Source organism: Rhinopithecus bieti, unplaced genomic scaffold, assembly GCF_001698545.2.
Source record: "Rhinopithecus bieti isolate Rb0 unplaced genomic scaffold, ASM169854v2 scaffold_42745, whole genome shotgun sequence".
NCBI classification, from domain to species: domain Eukaryota; kingdom Metazoa; phylum Chordata; class Mammalia; order Primates; family Cercopithecidae; genus Rhinopithecus; species Rhinopithecus bieti.
In genome coordinates this window covers 5,185,877-5,206,027 of record NW_016819184.1, presented here as the reverse complement: position 1 = coordinate 5,206,027, position 20,151 = coordinate 5,185,877, and the positions used below count along the sequence as shown (strand labels likewise).

General features: G+C 59.8%; 2 protein-coding genes across 3 annotated transcripts in view; one reads left to right on the top strand and one right to left on the bottom strand.

Moving 5' to 3' along the window:
• LHPP (phospholysine phosphohistidine inorganic pyrophosphate phosphatase) overlaps window positions 1-10,330 on the top strand; it is a 155,569-nt gene extending 145,239 nt beyond the window's left edge. Inside the window, exon 7 of the mRNA XM_017858649.1 lies at window positions 9,542-10,330. Within this exon, the coding sequence (XP_017714138.1) occupies window positions 9,542-9,638 (97 nt within the window). The 3' untranslated portion in view covers window positions 9,639-10,330. The remainder of the gene's footprint in view (window positions 1-9,541) is intronic.
• A 4,495-nt stretch (window positions 10,331-14,825) lies between these two features.
• FAM53B (family with sequence similarity 53 member B) overlaps window positions 14,826-20,151 on the bottom strand; it is a 125,887-nt gene continuing 120,561 nt past the window's right edge. For both annotated transcript variants that reach the window (XM_017858645.1, XM_017858644.1), the window contains exon 5: window positions 14,826-19,099. In XM_017858645.1, the coding sequence (XP_017714134.1) occupies window positions 18,737-19,099 (363 nt within the window). In that variant the 3' untranslated portion in view covers window positions 14,826-18,736. The remainder of the gene's footprint in view (window positions 19,100-20,151) is intronic.

Sequence of the window (20,151 nt, the reverse complement as noted above, 5' to 3'; positions counted from 1 at the left end):
TTGGGGAATCCAGGCTCCTCACCATTGCCCTGGCTGTCTTTGTCCACAGTGCCGCCTGGGGGCCACAGCCTCGCTGGATACCTGCAGTGCCCTCGTGCCCAGCCCTGTGGGTGTCTGGCTCACCCCAGGTGGAAGGAAGGCGGACGTTGGTGGTTTGGGCTGGGCAGGCCCAACCAGGGTGCACAGCTTTCTCATTCACACACGGATTCCATGTGTAGGGGCTAGGGGGAGGGGTCACCTCCTCCCTCTCCACCCCTCCTCGTTACAGAAGAGCAGATGGCCAAACGGATGGGGGACTGGCACCCGACCAGGCCGCTGCTCCTGCTGTCAGCTGGGCCAGTGGGAAAGGGAGGTCCCAGCCTGGGGAAATGTGTCCCTATCCCTGCTCCTGGCCAGAGAGATGAGGGACCCAGAGAGGCCCAGGACGAGGACTCCTTCAGGCCTGAGTTTTTCTTTGGATTTTATTTTCTGCCAAGTGGCTTTAACGCAGCCCAAGAAGCTCCTGTATGTGTGAATGGGTTGGGCGAGGGAAGGGCAGGTCTCCAGGCTGGGAGCCTCCCTGAGGCCGTCGCCTCAGGGCTGGCATGTGGCCCTGGACCCTCCGGTCCCTCCAGGCCACCCTTCCTGCCAGGACCCAGCTAACTTCAATGGCAGGAGGTGCCCTGGGCTGGAGGGTCCCCAGGCTGGGCTCCAGGGCTCCAGGTTGACTCATAGCAGTCCCCAGGCCTGTGGGCAGAGCTGGCCTAAGGGGACACAGGCCTGAGGGCTGAGCAGTCCCTGAGTGAGAACAGGCAGCTGAGGCTGGAGCCTGTGTCCACCAGGCACCTGCTAAGGCCCGGGCCTGGGGCTGGAGTGCTGGGCTCGGGTGCCACATGAGCTCTTTGCAGGCAGGGACCAGGTCAGAGTCCTTTGTGTGCCTCTTGACCCCCAGGCCCTGGGAGAAGAGGGGCTTGGGAGGCCTTGGCTGGATGCACAGGCTCCGTGGGAAGGAGCACCGCCTCGGGTTTCTTTGTAAGCAGCAGGACATGGCACCTTCCCAGAGGTACATGGGTCTGGGCATGTCATCCCCCGACCCACTTCCAGAACCCAGGGCACAGAGGGGTCAGAGCCGCCTGCCTGAGATCTGCGGCCATCTCCACCCCGCCACCCAACCATCCCGTGAGGACGCCACCCACCCTCGGGCACCTGCCAGGAGCCCAGCTCAGGCCAGGTCATGGTCTGGATTGGATGTGGCATGTTCTGGGCCTCCTGCCCACCTCACTGGGCCCCAGCAAGCTGCTGTCCTGAGGGTGGCCATGCTGGGCCAGCACGTGAACAGCAGGGAACCCTGTGGCACAGGCCTAGTGTCCGTGATGTGCCGGTGTAGACCGTCTGATAATCAGCCTTCAGAGAAGCTGTGGGCGTACAGGCAGAGGCAGGTCTCCCAGCCGCATCCTCCAGGCACTTGCCAGGGCCAGGCTCTGGTGAACACCCTTCTAGAAATAACCCCCCCAGGTCTCCGGGGGTCTTGGGCTCCTGGGGTTCTGATGGAAGGATGCCCCTTGCCTGGCCTCACTACTTCCACCTCATGAATCACCCTCTGTCCTTGTCCTGCAAGTCTGTCAGCACAGCCGAACTGGCGTCACCCTCTGATGCTAGTGCCCGGATCCCTGACTTCACGGGGCAGTGGCTCCCAGCACCTGGCTCCCAGCCACTGCCTTTCCAAAGCAAATGGGGACGGAGTTGCCTGCCCCTCCCCAGGGGCTGCTGTTGCGGCCTCCAGGCGTGAGAGCCTCTGCCCCACCCTGCCCCTGCAGGGTGAGGAGAAGGTGGAGGCGGGTGGGCCACCCACTGGGAGCCCTGGGCGGCGCAGGTCCCTCAAGAGCCCCTCTGGGAGAGGCCGCACCTGTCTCCCCTTGGTCAGCGTTCCCCAGGAGGCGGTGCTGGCCTGCGTGTGCCCTGGAGGAGGCGGCAGGGAGACTGCCCTCACCGGGCTCTTTTGCTGCAGCCTGGCCACCATTTTCCTTCGATTGGTACAAAGACTGTCCCTGTGAAGCTGGCCGGCGACAGGCACAGAACCGCCTTGTTTTCTGCCTGTCACTCACCCATTCCCTGCATTCGGCTGACAGGGCATGAGCGGGAGGAATCACTGGGATGACAGGCGCTGGCCTCCCCAGCTGGGGGCCTTTGTTCATTCATTTGGTGGGCACTTCCTGGGTGCCTGCTCTGGGTCAGGCCTGTGGGAGGACCACCGAGGGCAGGAAACCTGGCCTCTCCCTCCAGGAAGCGAAGTCAACACTGGCACCTGCAGGTGAAGTGGCAGAGCAGCCCCCAGCTGTGATGGCATGGAGTGGGTGGGGGGCGCATTCTGCTTGCTCAGAAGAGACAGCAACTCGCCCTGTGGAAGGAGCTTAGAGTGGGAGATGGGGACAAGTGAGTGGGGTCTTAAAGCGTGAGCAGGAGTTTGCAGGTGGAGCAGGTTTCAAGAGCATTCCAGGGCAGGGCATGGGAAATGGCAGGGAGGGCTGGGATGTCTGAAGAGCAGCAGCCCAGGCACTGAGTGGCTGGCGTGGGGAGGGAGGTCCGCGGGTGGGGCCCAGTCAGGATGGACTCATATGCCATGCTGAGGAACCAGGCTATGATGTGGGCAGTAGGGAGCCACAGCAGTTTACACAGGGGAGGCGGGAAGCAGGTGGGTGAACATTTGGGGAAGCTACTCTGGCTGCAAGAGAGGAGAGGGGACCAGGCTGGGTGGAGGAGCCAATGGAGGGGAAGGGGGAAAGGGAAGGGAGTAGGCTTTAGCAGAAGACCTCCTGTCCCCAGGGGGGCCAGGTCACTCTGTGGGGCCCGGTGGAAGCCACGCTGTCTCCAGGCCGACCTCCTGGTCCTGCGGCCCACATGCCTCCCAGCCGTATGCCTCCGCTTCCACCTCCGAAACCGGGGCAGCAGGACCCACGCTGCAGGCTGCTGCACAAGGATGGGGGAGGGACCTGGAGGGCCACCCCACAGCAGAAGCAGGTCCTCAGCCAGAGACACCCAAATGCAGCCCAAGGGAGGCTGCACCCAGGAGAGGAGAGGAGAACCCACGGCCGCCCCGCAGGCGCCTGGGGAAAACTCTCGCTGCTTCCACCTCCCAGCCAGGCCCCGAGGACTGGGCACTCTGGCTTAGCGAGGAAGCCGCCCTGCAAAGGCCTGGTGTCTCCACGCCATTCTCAGGAGGACGGCAGCAAGGACGATGGATGGGAGCAGTGCTTGGCCTTAACGTTTCTGTTTCTGGAAGCGTCCCTGCCCTGCTCCCTCTCCCATCAATGCCCTCAGACTCCAGGCCCTTTTCTTTCTTGTGCTGACAACTGAGTGTGGAACTGGACTGTGAATGCTGGAGGGCAGAGGGTGGAGGTGGGAGGGTGCAGGGGCCAGCGCCAGGGTGAGCGGCAGGGTCCTCAGGTGCAGGGGAAACGCCAGCTTCGTGTTCAGTCTTGCCTCGTTTCATCTGTTTCATCTCAGTGGCCCCCAGAGCCAGGCCCTATGCCACCTTACAGATGAGGAAACCGAGGCTCAGGCAGGTGAAGAGACCGGCCCTGGGTCATGCAGTTTGTTGGGGACAGAGCAGGGTGCTCAGCTGTCTGGGGGCCTGGGCTGGGCCTGGGGCAGGGGGAGGAGCAGTGCTGTGACCCCACAGGGAGCCCTCAGCCAGGCCCGTAGGCCAGGGAAGGGCAGAGGGGGCTTATGCAGGCCCACGTGGCCAGGACACAGAACCATGGGGGCAGCCCCAGCCCCTCCCTGTCTGTTGCAGGCCCCTGCCCCACACTTGGTGCTCTGTCGCTCTCTGTTCCTGTGTCCCGTGCCTGTCCCCTCCCTCCGTGTGTGGCCGTGTCCCTCTGTCTGTCTCTTCCTCCTCCTCCGGCTCTGTCCCAGCAGGGCCATTCAGGGCAGGATGGTCTGTGGCCCCTTCTGCTTCACCCTCTCCACTCTGTCCCCACTGCCAAGGACGCACCTTTGCTGGATTTCTTGGTTCAGCACTGTGACATCTCTGAGGTCCACAGGTCACAGAGTACTGGCCAGCATGGGGCAGGGACCCCTCCTGCCCAGGCCATTGGACAAAGCAGAGCTGCTTCAAGGGCTTGGGGCCACCAGGCCAGGAACAGGTCCTCTCCTGCCTACCCCACCTCCCCGGGAGACACAGCCCACAGCAGCGTCACATAATTAAGACATAAAAGTCCACGATTTCCGCTGCGTGTGGGCAAACACCAGCCGGGTGCTAATGCAATCCTTTCTTTTAGTGGATTCTTGAATTTAAATGATATGTAATTAAACATAATTAGCCACGGATGCCATTCGGCTAGGTACGTGTGCGGAGTGGGGTTGGCCGGATTCTCGTTACAAAGTGTCATCTTCTATGGGGAGAACTCTTGTTCCCTCTGGGGGCTGGTTTCTTTTGCCTGGACAGTAAGCGTGGCCCCAGGGCACCTGGGGTAGGTGTCCAAGGAGGGAGGTCCTGGGGGGCCATTCCCTCGGGGGCTTGGATGGTGACTCATGGGCGGTGTTTGCTGGAAGAATTTTTGTCCCGCTTTGGGCGGCAAGGAGCCCACACCTCTCACTGTTGTGGGGAGAAAAGCTGGGAATCAGATGGGAATGGGCTGCAGTACCAGAGAGGACGTCGGACCCAGGCCATGGCCTCAGCCCCCGACTCCTTGTAAGTGTGGGCTGGGTGCACACATGGCGGTGGCGAGCAGTGCTTTGGAGCTCATGTCCTCAGACCCTAGTGGGAGCTGAGAGCGGCCCGGCAGCGCTGATCCGGGGCCATGCACACAGGCCAGGCAGAGGTGAGACCAGGGAGTAGCAGCGCCGCAGGTGCAGAGGGCAAGAGGGGGCAGTGCTGCAGCACAGGAGCGAGTCTGCTGGCCCTTCCTGCAGGCACCCTCCCTAGTGCCAGGTCTGCTGGGACTCCAGGCTGTTGGGATGCCCCCTAGGGTCCTGCTTGGAGCCTTCCTGACCCTCCCCTTCCAGTGCCTGTGCTGGGCTTCCTCTCCACTCACCCTGTCCTCCCTGTACCCCACGTAGCCTACACATCAGTGTATGTCCGTCCGCCTGCCTATCTGCCCCCTCACCAGCCTGTGTGCCCAGGGGAAGCTCAAGGCCGGTCACGCTCCACCTCCCTGACCAGCCCAGCCCTAGCCCATGGTGCATTTCCTGGACAGGACTGCTGAGTTTCCAGTTTTAGCCACAACAGCACTCACACCCGCACCAACCAACCTGTCCGTGCCACAAGTATCAGTTCCTGCCCTCCTCACGGGAGCCTGTGGCACATGCTATTATGACCTCGGTCTAGAGGCAGGGACACCAAGGCACAGGGGCTTAAGGAAGTTGCCTGAGGCCATGTGGCTGGTAGGGGGTGGGGCCAGGTTTATCCTCATGGCACGGATGAGGAAACTGAGGCAGAGAGGTGTTTTGCCAGGGGGCTAATTTACTGATCCAGCCAGCCGTTCTGGTTCTGTCTCTGTCTCGCTCAGAGGGCCCCTCCCGCCCACCTGCCCACCCCGCTTGCCGTGCCCTTGGCCAGGGCCAGCAATCTGAGGTGGAGCCGCTGAGACAAGCCTCTTTCCCTCATGACGTCCGTCCTCCAAGAGGGATCTGAGTAAGCAGGGGGGCATCAGCAGCCTCGAGGGGACCTTGGACCCCTGCCCACCCTTCATTCTGTACCAGGACAGGGTGTGTCTGCACAGCCTGGAGCCAGGCGTGGCTGGCAGCCCCAGGAAGACTGGGCCAGCCCTGCCGAGCCCAGAGCAGCCGCATCTCCTGCAGCAGCGGGGCACTTGAGTACAAGCACTCGCTTCGCAAGAGCAAGAACTTGCTCCCAGGAGGGCCTGTCTAGAGACCTGGGGGACGGTGGACAGACCAACCCAGGGGTCCAGGTCTTTCCTGTAGGGGCCGAATTGTTACCACTTCAGGCTCTGCCAGCTTTCATTTGGTCCCTGTTGCATATTATTCTCTTCTTTTTACACCCCTTTAAAAATATAAAAACAGGCCGCAGGTAGGATTTGGCCTTCTGGCCTGTACAATAGCATCTGTGAGCATCACATGTGGCTTTTCTTTCTTTCTGAGACAGGGTCTCATCTGTCACCCAGGCTGGAGTGCAGCGGTGTGATCACGGCTCACCACAGCCTCCAGCTCCCAGGCTCAGGCGATCCTCCCACTTCAGCCTCCCAAGAAGCTGGGACTGCAGGCGCCCACCACTATGCCTGGCTGATTTTTGTATTTTCTTTTTTTTTGTAGAGATGGGGTTTCACCATGTTGCCCAGGCTGGTCTCCACCTCCTGGGCTCAAGCAATCCTCCTGCCTTAGCCTCCCAAAGTGCTAGGATGACAGGCGTGAGCTACCACACCTGGCCCATATGTGGCTTTTTAAATTTTTGAGGTATAACACTAGTAAAGTGCTCTAAAAGTGAAGAATAGGATGTTAGCCCCACCCAGGTAAGATCTAGAACATTCCCGGCACCCCATTCACCTTTCCGTTGGGAAGCCGCCATCCCACCCTCTGTCTCTACTCTGCCTTTGCCAGCTCTGGAGGTCTCTGTCAGTCAGTCCTGCTGTGTGTTTTCCTCGAGCCTGGCCTCGGTTGCTCTTCAGGTCAGGGACTCACCCCCATTGCCGTGGTGGGAGCTCATCCCAGTTTGAGTCATTGTGGAGTATTCCAGTGTGCGATTCTGCCACTGTCTGTTTTCCCATCCTGCCTCGGCGGGCATTTGTCCAGTGTTTGACTTTTGCTATTGCAACTAAAGCTGTGTGGAACATTCTAGAATGGGCCTTTGGTGACTGTGAGGATGCATTTCTGCTGTGTACATACTTAGGAGTGGAACTGCAGGGTTGCAAGTGGATATCCACACGCAGTTTTCCAACGTGACCCATACCATAGAAGGCCTCGTGGTGGTGCCGAGTCCATATTCCAGCACTGAGGCAGGATCGCACAGTGCCGAGTCCCTATTTCAGCACTGACAGGATCACGCACGCTTCAATGCCCCCTCCTAGATCGTGGACACCCTGTGTGCCATCACAGAATGGCCCACACAAGACGAGGCCTCTAAAGCCCCGACACTGACATGGGTTGTTCTTGCTGGGGTTGCTAATGGAGCGGGTGCAGGTGAGGGTACAGGTGAGGGCGCTGACGGAGCGGGTGCCGGTGATGGAGCGGGTGCGGGTGAGGGTGCTGACAGGGCAGGTGAGGGTGCTGATGGGGCGGGCGCGGGTGTGGGTGATGGAGCGGGCGTGGGTGAGGGCGCTGACGGGGCGGGCGCGGGTGAGGGCGCTGATGGGGCGCCGCGGGTGTGGGTGAGGGCGCTGACGGGGCGGGCGCAGGTGAGGGCGCTGCACACTCCTCCCCTTGTCTGGTCCCCCAGGCTCATACTTTGGTGTGTGCTCATTCAGGAGCAGCAGAGTGGCCACACTTGGGAGGGCCAGCCAAGTGATCCCCACTGGTACTGGCATCTGTAGGTGCCCCTGCTTGGAGCAGGTGCTGTCAACCACCCTTTGCTGGAAGGGGCAGGAATGTCCAGCAGTGGTGGAAGCTCTCGAAAGAACACGGGCTGGGAGTAGAACTCAGATCCCAGCTCTGCTCTCCCTGCTGTGTGACCTTCAGCAAGTCTCTGAACCTTTCTGAGCTGTTTCCTCACCTGTTCAAAATGGGGGTGACCATTTCTTCCTTGGAGGATGGAAGGGAGAGGCATGTGAGGCTCCTGAGTGCTGTGCGTGGAGACTGTACAGGAGGGGAAGCAGCTGTAGCCGCATACAAGCGGGTGGGCGAGAAAGTGGGGGCACTGGAGGGGCTTGGGGGACAGGGTTCTGCCCTTGGGACCTGGACAAGAGCCAAAAGGTACACCCTCCCAGTCACAGGGGAGCCCACACTGCCATCCCCTCCCAGAGACTGCCCTTGTGGCCCCCGTCCAGGTCTACAGCCTCAGCAGTCCCTGAGGCCCAGGAGGTAGCCTCCAGGCCGCTGGGCTGAGAACCCTTAAAAGAAAAAGCGCCCCAGCCATGACAGTCATTTTAGGGTAAAGAAAGCCCTTTGCAGAAACCAAAGCCTTTGGAAGGGGCAACACGGCTTTCAGATGTGAGAACCAACTTCAAGCACTTCCTCTTAGGCCAGGGTGGCAGCTTCCACAGTGGGGGCGCTGCTGCTGGGAGGCTGCGGTCTCCCTGCTTCTCAGGGAGCTTAGGCCAGGCCGTGGGGTGATCCAAGCAACACGTCCCTTGGCAGTGGTAGGTTTGCAGATGGGCTGGTCCCCACTTCCTGCCAAGCTCCAGCAGCGCCTCTGTGGGTGCAAGGCTGTGGGGAGGGGCCTTCTGGCTCACAGCCCTCCAGGCTGCCCACAGCCCCTAGGATGAGCTGCCACTTCCTCAGATGACTGTCAAGACTCTGGGATGTGGGCCGGGCAAGGTGGCTCACTACTGTAATCCCAGCATTTTGGGAGGCTGAGGCGGGCAAATCACTTGAGGTCAGGAGTTGGAGACCAGCCTGGCCAACATGGCGAAACCCCATCTCTACTAAAAAAATACAAAAGTTAGCCGGGCGTGGTGGCAGGTGCCTGTAGTCCCAGCTACTTACGAGCTGAGGCAGGAGAATCGCTTGAACCCAGGAGGCGGTGGTTGCAGTGAGCCAAGATCTCACCATTGCACTCCAGCCTGGGCAACAGAGTGACACTTGGTCTCAAAAAAAAAAAAAAAAAAAGACTCTGCGATGTGTCCACGAACCCACCTGACCCCTTCCTGCGCCTGGGGCTCTCCTCTCCCACCCATGTGTCTACCCATAGCCCCTGCCTGCCTTCAGGACTCAGCCCACAGCCCCTTCCAGAAAGTCTCCTGGCAGGGAGGGCCCGAAGGCCTCTGCACTGTCTCATGGCCTCATTCCTGTGTCCTCAGCATCCAGTGAGACCTCAGGAGATGCCTGGGGAATGGTTGAAGGCTTTGGGAGGTCCCTGCCCCCAGAATCCCAGCCAGAGAGCAGCTTATCCAGGAGCCTGGTGCCTCCTCTGTCGGGTGGGCGTGGCCTCAGAGGGCACCAACCAGAAGGCATGTGCTGTCACTGACACGGGGGCCCCCAGCATTAGGGCAGGCAGGAGCTCAGGGTCTCTACCCCCAGCTGTCCCCACAGTGCACATGTACTAGGCTCCTCCCATGGGCCACTAGGCCAGGCCAGGCGTGTGGGGTGAGCCCCTGGGGAGCCCAGAGCAGGGTACATTCATGTCCCCACCATCCAAGGTGAGATGCCTGTGCTGGAGGCCCAGAGGGAGCTGGGCTGGCTGTCACTGCACCACAGGCTGAGCAGGCTCCCAGTGGGAGACAGGTCTGGGGAGGTGTCCAGGTTGAGGGCACAGTCAGGAGGGGCCATGTGTGCCTGAGTAGGGCACAGGGAGGAGGGGGATGGCCAGTGGCCACGGGCCAGGCTGCCTGGCAGGACCTGGAGGTTTCCTCAAGCTAAGGCCAGGCCCGTGCTAGATGCTGGGAGGGTGGGTGTGGCTGCAGAGGGGTCAACGTGGGGGCACCTACTAACCTCCGGCCATCCTCTCCAGGCCCAGTGACGAGCACCATCCGGAAGTGAAGGCTGATGGGTACGTGGACAACCTCGCAGAGGCGGTGGATCTGCTGCTGCAGCACACGGACAAGTGACAGCCTCCTGGGAGAGCCCTGCTTCCTCCACCCCTGCCTCTCCTCCACCCACCCCAGTGCCCAGACCACCCAAGGCCCTGACAGCCCTGCCTTCTGCCCTCTGCCTTGCTGCATGGGCAGGCATTTGTTCCCTACCTGGGTGGCCTGCTCCCCTGCCTGGGCCCTGACTTCAGCTCACTGTAGTGAAGTCCAGGAGGGTGGGACAGACCTGTCAGGCCTCTGGGAATCTCCCAAACCCCAGAACTCACTCACCCACCATGCGCACCTGGTCCTTTAAATGCGGGAAACTCCACCTAACCGGATTCAGAGGCACTGGCCCCGCTGCCTCCTCTTCAGACTCTTTGCATTTCAGTGAAGAGCCTGGAAGAAACCCAGGGGCCTCCTATGCACAGATCTTGCAGCCCAGAACCAAGTCCGCCTCCTGCGACTGCCTAGGCACACTGCCCACCACCCCACCCCCGAAACAATGCCAGCCCGCTGCTTTTTCTATCCTCCCAGTCACCTTTGCAAAGACCAGGGGCAGCTCCCGAGGGAACTGTGAAGGCTCCCGTGTCACACAGCAAGAACTGCAGCCTCTGCGCCCAAGGCACACAGGGTACTTTCTGCAGCCATTGCTGGACAGACTTAAAGGTGTCATGCCCGGTGTGTGTAGGAGGAAAGTAACAGTTCAATAAATTCCGCCTTGACCAGCAGCCTTTGACGGGGGCTTTGACTGCTAGGAAGAAGCGTATGGGGCGGCCACCAGCAGTGTCTGGGCCACTGTCCCTGGTCCTGCCTTATGCTTGAGCCATTGAATATCAGAGGTACAAGGGACAAGGGCCCTGAAACACCTCACCTGCTCCAACCCCGTCACTTAGCAGCTGGGGAAACTGAGGCCCAGAGGGGCCAGTGAGCTGCTGTTGGCCCCATCTGGAACAAGGCAGTCCAGGGCAAACTTTGGCACTGCCTTCCCTAACGGAGCAGCCTGTGGCCTGGTAGTGGTGAGCGTTGCTTTCCCGACCAAAGGCATGGCGGCCTTCCCACAGGGACCCTGGGAGCAAATCACCCATAACTCAAGTTTCAAGTTTCAGAATCAGTCAGCTCAACAGATGACTTGATTGCTCCATTGCTCCCCAGATCAGTTCAGAAGCTACTGATAACCCCTGGGAGACTGCTTATTTTATTTATTTATTTAAGATGGAGTTTTGCTCTCGTTGCCCAGGCTGGAGTGCAGTGATCTCAGCTCACACCTCCGCCTCCCAAGTTCAAGCGATTCTCCTGCCTCAGCCTCCTGAGTAGCTGGGACTACAGGCGCCCACCACCATGCCTGGCTAACTTTTTGTATTTTTAGTAGCGACAGGGTTTCACCGTGTTGGTCAGGCTGATCTCGAACTCCCGACTTCAGGCTATCTGCCCAGTTCGGCCTCCCAAAGTGTTGGGATTACAGGCGTGAGCCACCGCGCCGGGCCTGGAGACCGCTTCTTATGAGAGAAGCCATGGGTCCCCAGAACAGGATTTCCATCATATGAAGGTGGACGAGGAAAAAGTGTGGCACCCACGCCGGGGAGGGGCAAGTGCAGCCCCCGCAAGGCCGGCCACTATTAAATCAGGATTAGGGAAAACAGTGACAGTCTTTTCAGCAAGGTGAGAGGCCACCAGCCGGGCCAGTGTCACTAGATTTGAGGGAGGCCGTTTGGCCCCTTCGCTGGAAAATACACAGATGGCTGGCTCCTTGATGGAGTCCCCTTAGGAGACAACACAGGACGTTCAGGCGGCGGCTACAGTTCAGTGGCAGCCTGGAGGGGCTGTGCGTGATGCTGGGTTTGTCTGTGGGTCTTTAGTTTTTTCTCCTTTCTTTTGTGTTTAATGGGGAAGCTTCCAGCCAACACAGCGACCCCTCTGGGGGCAGGAGTTCAAGCTGAGACCTCCTCTTTCCAGCTGCTGCCCAGGACTGGGGTGCCCAGAGGGACAGCCCCTGGAGGCGCAGACCCCTGCTTTGTTGGTGCCGGGAGCATGCCGCCCTCTGAGCCGCGGTGGGCTCAGTGAAGTGGGCGTTGTCATCCTTCCCATTGCACAGGTCTAGAGTCGGGTGCAGTGAGCTACAGTGGCTTGCTGAGGGCAAACAGTTAGTGAGGGGTGGAGCTGCGACTTGCAGGAAGGTCCAGCCCCACCTCCCAGGCCCTTTCCAGCCCCTTCCACTTCCCATTCTTGCCTGGAATCCTCCCGTGGGGGAGGCATGTGGTGGCCCCTGTGGCTGAGTTTCCGGCTGAGCTGGGGAACCGGTGTCCTCGCTCTAGAGATGAGCTCTTCCGAGGGGTGAGGTCCAGCCACGCCTGTGGTGGGGTGGTGTAATCCCTGAGCCTGTTACCCCATCTATAAAATAGGGATTCACTTCTTTACCAGGCACTTCCTGGCCCTGCGGGGCACCCTATCCCCTGGCTGGAGCTGATGAGTCGTGCTGTGATGCTTGCCTGGGGGTCGGTGCTGCTGAGAAGTAAGGAATGACGTCCTTCACCCCGGGTCCTTCTGGCAGCCTGGCCATTTCCAGCATGTGGAGGGGGCCCGGACCCTGGCAGGGACGGTGTGAAGCCACCGGCCACATGTGGGCTGGAGTTCGGGGCTGGCAATGGGCTAAGGCCCTGTGTTCAGCACATGTCATGGAACTGCCATGAAAAAAAGACTCAACACCCAGGGCCACAGCTCCGGGGCGTTCCCAGGCGTCTTTCCCCCCAAGGCCCAGAGTAAGCAGCAGTCTGGGCCCAGCCACACCTACCAGGCTCCGGAGCTGCCAGGTCAGGCAACCGTGAGGAGTAGCAGGGTAGGGGGCGGAGGGGAGGGCAGGAAGAGCAGGTCTCTCACCCATCCTTGCACCTTCCAGCTCTAGGGCCCACACAGTGCCAAGCCCTGGGCTCAATGTACCACCTATGAAAACTCAATTCAAATTGGCTTAGTCCAACAAGAGATTTGGCATTCTCACAAGACTTCAAAGTCCAGGCCTGGCTGGGTCTGGGGTCCCAGTCGCTGTCACAGGAACCCCATCTCTTCCCATCGCAGCTACTTGGCAGGTGGCAGGATGGCCCCCAGCCACCGACTTCCCCCTGCCTGCTCAGCAACCCCAGGGCCTGCAGAAAAGGCCCAGGAGATTCAGACTTGCAGAGAGACCAGAGCAGACCAGGAACGGGCGCGGTCTCCGTCCCACCCAAACCCTAACCAGAGAGAAGACGGCATGTTGTGTCAGACAGAGGCCAGAGGCCAGCGAGTGTCCATGCCCTCATCGCTGACGAGGCTGGGAACTGTGCCAAGTGAGGCAGAGGCCTCCACGTCAGATGTGAGCACCACTGGCCCAGGTGACTGCAGCTCTTCCCTCCTTCCGTTCAGCTTGAGCCCTCTGGAGGATCGGAAAGGCTGAGGCCTGACTTGGTGCCGCTGTCCCGGGTGGGCCTGTCCTGCTGGGCGGTCCCTGCCCCTCTTGGGGAGGCTGGCTGGCAGCTGGCAGGTGGAAAGACTCCTGTGTTCACCTCAGGGCAGAGGTGGGGACACAGGGCGGGATGGGCGAGGGTGGCGCACCTCTGGGGTGGGCGCTCTTGGGTCTGCCTTCCGTCCCAGAGTGCGTGTCAACAGTTCCATCTGCCCCTCTCAGAACTGTCCTGGTTTAGGTGGTAAACACACTGGGCAGCCTACATTCTACATGGTTTTTTTTTTTTAACATTATAAAAGCAGTATGTGTTATTACAGGAAATTTAACAGAAAAGTATATAAAAAGAAACCAGAAGTCACCCGGGAGTCTGAGCGCTGTGCTCTCTGGGGCCTTTCCTTCCGGCCTTCTTCCTTCCAGCCCTTTCCCTGCACACTGGACAGAGTGACTGTCCAGGGTGGCCGTGGGGTTTGCACTGATTCTCTCTCGTAAGCCCACAGGGTTATGATCGCTGCGCAGATAAGGAGACTACACGCGTGTCCCATGTCAGAAGCACCTGCGCCTGGCCTGGAGTGAGGCCTGAGGCCAGGCCCCATGTGGGGGCAGAATGGAGCTGCTACCCAGCCAGGGACCTCATCTAGGGATTGGGGACGGCAAGGGGCTGGTAAGGGCCAGAGGTTCTTCCAGGGCCACTCTATGCCCTACCCTCAGGTGGGAAACAAGGGTGGGGGCACTGCGCTTGGTAGAAGCCCCCGGCTGGCCTCTGGCCTGCCAGTCATCCATCAGATATGGAGGCAGGGGTGAGGTGTGCTGGGGAAGTCAATGCGTCCAGCCTCGCACCAGTGAGTCCCTGGGCCTTGGGTAAGGCAGGGCCGCAGGGATGGCAGTGAGGACGAGGGCCTCACCTCCCAGCAGCAGCCCTGCTTCACCTGTTTCTTGAGTTCAGTGTTCATAGACTTAAAAAAAAAAAAATCTTGCTAAAAGGAAAAACAAACCAAAAGAGAAGTGGGGGCTGCAGAGCCTCATTCCCAGAGGGCTGCTCTGGCCCTAACAAGTGTTCTAGGCCAGACTTCCATGGGCAGGTCATGTGGGCAAGTGCTGGGCTATGGAAATCAAGCAAACCTCTCCACACCTGTCCTCCAGGCCACAAACACCCCCATCTCCTGAGTCCGGGTAAGCAGAGGACCACGCACGGAGACGGTGGCCCACGGTGGGCTGGGCTCCGTGCTCCTGGGGCCCCGCAACTCACGCAGCGGAAGTCTGCAATGTGCTGCCTGCAGCGGGGGCAGAAGCCTGGAGCTGGTGAACCTGTCTGTGCCACCTCAGCTACCCTGGTGGGCGGGTGGTGGGGGCCATCCCAGGCCCCTCAGGGCTCCAGGCCAGGCTGGGCCCCTCTCCGCACACTGCCGTACGGCCTTACCTCCCAGCGCTGTCGAAGGCTGAGCTCATGTACTCAGAAGGGCAGACTCCTCCATGGCTTCTAACCCAAGTGACACAAGGAGTGTCTCCCCGCTGCTGTCCTGGGGCTCCTGGCCAGAGCCAGGAGAGCCCAGCCCTAGAAGGGCTCCCCATGACGCAGCTGTGACCACAGGCAGGCCTTCTCCCATCCTCCAGCCTCTCCATAGCTCTGTGATGTCTGCTGGCCCCATTTTATCAATTCAGACCCCGAAGCTTGGAGGGGACAGAAGGGTCCAATCTATGTCCCTCTCAGCCCAGAGCTAATGCTCCTGTGAGCAGGAGGGACCTGCCGGTTCGCCACACCCCACAGAAACCACACAGCTGACACTAGGCACTTGGGTATTGAACCAGGAAGCTTTATTTACACAGTAAAAGTAACAAGCAAATTCCTGAGAGACTAGAGCGGCTGGAGTGCAAGCCACGGCCTGTGCGGGGAGGCCAGGCTGCAGGGGCAGGCAGACCCTGGGCCCCGGGTCTACGCTTTCTGGTCGCCACACTTCCTGAAGCTCTGCAACACCCACAACGTCCAGCTCAGGGAAGCTCGTGCAACCCCAGAAACAGCCTATGTGCTATCTGTCACCCAAGCCCCCAGGACAGCTTCCCCACGCACTGAAAACACAAATCATTTGCCAAAAAGACTACGCTAGGTCAGACTATCCTATCTAGGCTACAAGATCTCCACTTCGGTCTGCCATTAAAAAAACAAAACAAAACCAAACCTTTCTCTTTTCTCTTTAAAGAGGCATGACAGAGGGGTTTGACCAACAGCGTGGACATGGCAAGGTGCGGCATCATTGCCAGTGTGGGGCCAGGGTGCCTGATCCCAGTGCGCGGCCAGCCTGCTGCATCCCTGCCGGCTGACGTCTGGAATGACCATCATTCAAGTGACCAGCCCCCAATAGCCACAGACAGCACGTCAGTGGAAACGGGAGTGCAGCAGGCATGGCACCAAGGCCGAGCCCGCAGCAGGGGCCCAGGGGTTCCGCAGCTAGGGGAGCTTGCTCAGACCGGCAGCACACCCAGTGCATGGCCACTCACGCCCCTGCACCAGGAGACCCATTTCGAAGTTGGGGTTTGTTTTCTTTTTAATGTGGACTTCCCCTTCATTTAAATTTTCTTTCAGTGTACAAATTCACAAAACTGGCTACAAAAATTTGGTTGAAAAGTAAGGCTTTCTGAGAATGAAAATCTGTACGTCTGATCAGAACAAGCTCCCCGTGGGCCTAGATGCACGTCTGTCCGTGCAACTCTGGCCTCCACCGTGAGTAAGGCAAGAGGGTGTGGCAACGAAAATGGCGAGGCTGTGGTCCCGGCCCCCAGGCCCCACAGGTGGACAGCAGCCCCTGGCAGTTTGGTGGCTTTGAAATGAGTGGGGTGCACGTGGCGCTAAGCCCCTCCTCCCACTCCTCTTTCCTGCCCACGAGCAGGCAGATGGCCTGGCACGGCTTGCTCCTGGCTCTGCCCTTCCTCGGTCTCCCCTCAGAGGCAGGGTTCACGGGCAAGGCTGTGACAAAAGCGAGGCTCCTGCCGCTGCCCCCAGCTGGGGCCCTCATGCTGGTGGGGGTGAGCTGTCTGCCTGCTGCCCTTGGTTACACCAACGTGGGGGGCACCTCCTGGGCAAGCCTCCCTCTCGGAGGACTGAGATCAGAAGTCCTGGGGCCAGCAGGGTGGAGGGCAGGAACAGGCCGCTCCAGGCTGTGTGGCGGCTTGGATGATGGGGTGGCACCTTAGTCAAGAGACAAACACGAAACCAGCTGGAGGCCATTTCTTTCTCTTAGCAGAAGGGACAGCCACCATTTTCTCCCCTGACTGCTGCGTGGTGGGCTTGGGCTAGAAGCGGCGGTGGGCACAGGACAGGCAGGTGGCGTCTGAGGAGGCTGGGCCATTTCTGCCTAAGCGCCCTGGGGCTGGGCTTGCTAGTCAATGGGACCAGCTTGCAGGGAGGTGGGGAGGTGGCTGTGACTCGGCCAGCTCCACAGCTTGTCCCTCCCTGCCACCAGGCCTGAGTGGGGAGGTGGCAGGCAGGGTTTGAGGGCAGGTCACCCACACCCCAGTCCCACGACACATACCTGTCACCATGTGCCTCCCACCTCTACCCTAAGCAAAGGCAGCTGGGGGCTGCTGCACGCCTCAGCCTCGGCTGGCACTGCCCGCCTCCCTCACTGCCTCTGCCTTCCACAGGAAGGCCTGCTTTAGAGGCTGTGTGCCCTCGGTGGCCACACCGGGTGTGTGGTGCCAGGACCTCCAGTGCCCGGTGATACTCTGGGGGTGAGGCATGGCCATGTGCTCTCCACATTCACCCAGCAACTGCCCCGGTCTCCTCCACATTTGCTCTAAGAAGACATGGTCTCCATGACCCCCAGGCAGGGACAGGCCAAGATGTCTCTGCTCAGAGCCACCAGCTCTTGGGTTTGGCTGTCCAGGATCACAAGTAGATGTGCCTCTGGCAGGAGCTACAGCGACCAGAGGCGAGCTGGTTCCCCCGCTCTGGGACCTGCCCAGTGCCCGGCATACCCCCATGTGCCACCCACCCTGAGATGGCACCACCATCTCTCAGGGCCGTGGAGCTGGGGGCTTTCTGCCAGCTTCTTATAGCTGATTTGTAAGAAGCGCCACCCACATATTGGGAACTTGAACCACGACCCTTTTGATGTAGTAAAAAAAAGGTTTAAACAAGGTTTCCCAAAAAGCAGCTTTCTTGAGGAGAAAGGTGAGAAGCATCTGGACTCGACCTGCAGAAGCGAGGCGTTCACTCGTCCACGGAAGACGAGCAAAAGCAAAATGACTACAAAAGTGCTTTTAACGCATGTCAGCTAACGCAAGGGAGCACACCAGTTATTTTTAGCCTTATGGGAAAATGAGCCACTTACTCCTAAGCCAGCCCAATTGCTATTGTCTGCAGAAGACGCCAAATTCGCTAAAAGCCAGATTCCCATAGAGCAGAGCCCATGTGGTGGTGTCTGCAAGGTTGCGGGAGAGCAGCTACAAACCTGGAGAGGACAGCAAACCTTCAGGAGCCAGGCTCCTTGGATGCCCCAGGGTGAGGAGCCAGGGCGGGGCAGGGGCGGGGAGTATCAGTCCAGCTTTGTGCCTGTGGCTGGGCCTACAACAGAGATGCAGCCCTCAGGACTGGGCTCCCCCTAAGCTGACAAGGGCGGGGGTTTGTCTTGAGGTGGGTGGTGTGCCCCGGTTACAGCCAGCAGTCCTCAAGGACAAATGGGAGGTGCGTGGAATCTTGCAGGGGCCCCTGCAGATTGGTCAGCGGACGCCCTTCACCCCTGAATGGGCACAGGGCCTGCAGCTGTCCACCTGCCCACAGCTCCTGTCTCCCAAGGCCATTTTCAAGAGGCTGCCCTGGTATCGTGCCATCCCTACACTCACTAGAACCAACCACACTTATCACTCAGTGACCAGTCAACCACAGAGAAGGGCTGCCATCTGCTAACCCTGCCCTAACGGTGGCAGAGCCATGGGGTCAGGCTCTCCATGCTGCAGGAGAGGCAAGAGAGTCCGTTCAGAAAACAGACCCACCAAATTTCTACCCAACATGGAAGGCCCTAACATGCACCCCTCCAAACTGTTCCTTGGGCCCGAGACTCTGGACATGGGCTTACCCTCTGAGGGGCCAGTCCAGCACCGCAGGGATTCTGTCTCTCACATTGGAATTAAGGCCAAATGGTTCTGGTGTTACAGAAGGAGGCATCTCCCGAACCTTCCCAATCCTAAAGCAGGGAGACCTGGGAGAGAAGGCACGGAGTAAAACTGAGTGAAAGAAGCTGCGGGACCGGCTCCCCAAAAGTGAACCTGAGCGAGGCCAAGAAGGGCCCTGACACAGCAGATGGCCCCTGGCCCCCACCCCAGGCCCTCCCTGACAGCCCCCACCAGGGGGATACAGAGCGGTGCCCAGCTCTGCCGGGGACGACAGAGACTGCCCAACATCCCACGGGGAAAGAGGCAGAAAAGACGCAAACTCCAAAGCTGTCCTCTGGGCTGCAGTAGTTCTGTGGACCTGGTGGCTGCCACGCTCAGGGAGCCGGTGAGAGGCTGACACACCCACTGTGTGACGCAGCCAGGCCAGGCTCTCCCCAAGGCAGCGGGTGGGTTCCCTCTCTGGGACCTGACACCCCACTCAGGAAACTTTCATCAGGCCCACGAGTTGGGCTCCCCTTCCAGGGCCCACCTAGTGCCCAAAGGGAGGGCTGTCGATGCCAGCGCACCCCAGCCCTGCCTGGGCCCACACGTCCCCTCAGTTCTTCTCTATCTGCTCGATGTCCAACTCGCCATCCAGGGAGCAGAGGCTGTTCCCGGGGGCCCCGCGGTTCCGCCAGGCTGCGGCCGGCTCTGCTCTCCTGCCGCAATCCTCATCCAGGGCACAGCCGTCTGACTCCTCACAGGACAGGTCCTCCCGGCAGGCGAGGTGGTCGTCGAAGGAAGAGGGAAGAGGCTCAGGGACCGGGGTCCCAGCGGGGGTCCTGCCCCCTGGGCCAGAGGCTGAGAGCAGGGCGGTCCAGGCCCTGGTGTTGCTGACGTGGCGGGCGAAGGGGCTCTGGGGACCGCAGTCCTCTGTCCCTGCGCTCAGGCAGCTGAGGCTGCTGAAGGTCTGACAGTTCTGTGGAGGGGCAGACACACAGGTTACTAAGGGTTACTCCCCTCCCAGAGCCCCAGGACTGCACACCCCACAAAGCGACTGGACCACCAGGCTGTGGCAAGACCAATCAAGTCCCGGGTTCCTCCCATCCAGGCAAGGACAGGGGCCATGAGCAACGCACTCATGAAGATGCACCTCTAGCCAATGAGCGCTCTGTGCTCATAAAGACACGCTCAATTCCATTATTCACCTACTAACTCAGCAAAGCACACAAATTTGATGCAGGCCCAGTTCTGGGGAGCTGCAGTGAAACAGAAATGCTCCTAACACTTTGTCCACAGCCTTTCTGAAGCGCAACCTGGGAAAAATGTATCCAATTCCTTGATCAGGTAATTTCACTACTCGGATTTTTCTGTTAAGAAAACATTCTAAGATGTGTGTAAAACTTCGGCAACATACTGTTAAACAGAAAAGAAGACAGCAACCCAAACGCCCTATAATGGTGGTGAAATCAATGATGTTTTTCAGGCAGGACCTCTATGCAAACATAACTGACGCACCGTGATGCTCCCCTTGAGAAGAGATCTGACTCGGAGGAAACGCCAGGCTGTACTGCCAGACAGGGTGACACGATGCCCCCTCTACCCTACTCTCCACAACCAGAGTGGGAGACAGGCTAGAAGGGGCCGAGCTGAAGTCCTGAGCCTTGTGCGTAATAAGAGTCATGCAGGAAGCTGGGGAAACATGAGTGCTTGGCCTCACCTGGAGACGCCGAGCCTCTAGAAAGGAGTGGTCCCATGCCCTCCACAGGTGCTGGGGCCTGGGGGGTCTGAGCTGCTGAGGAGAGGCCAAGCTCCAGGTTCTAGTGCTCACCAGCTCCCTGCCTGCCTTGCTGGGCCCTTTGAGGCCCCAGAGAGAGAGTAGGCTGCACAAAAGCTTCTCCGCCCACCAAGTGCTCCCTCTGTGTGGGGCCTGGCCTGGGGCAGGAGGCAGCCTGGGGCCTTCTCCAGTGGCAGGTATAGCTTGAACAGGATGGATTTCAAGGGTACGCAAGCCGGTTCTGCTTGGCGTCA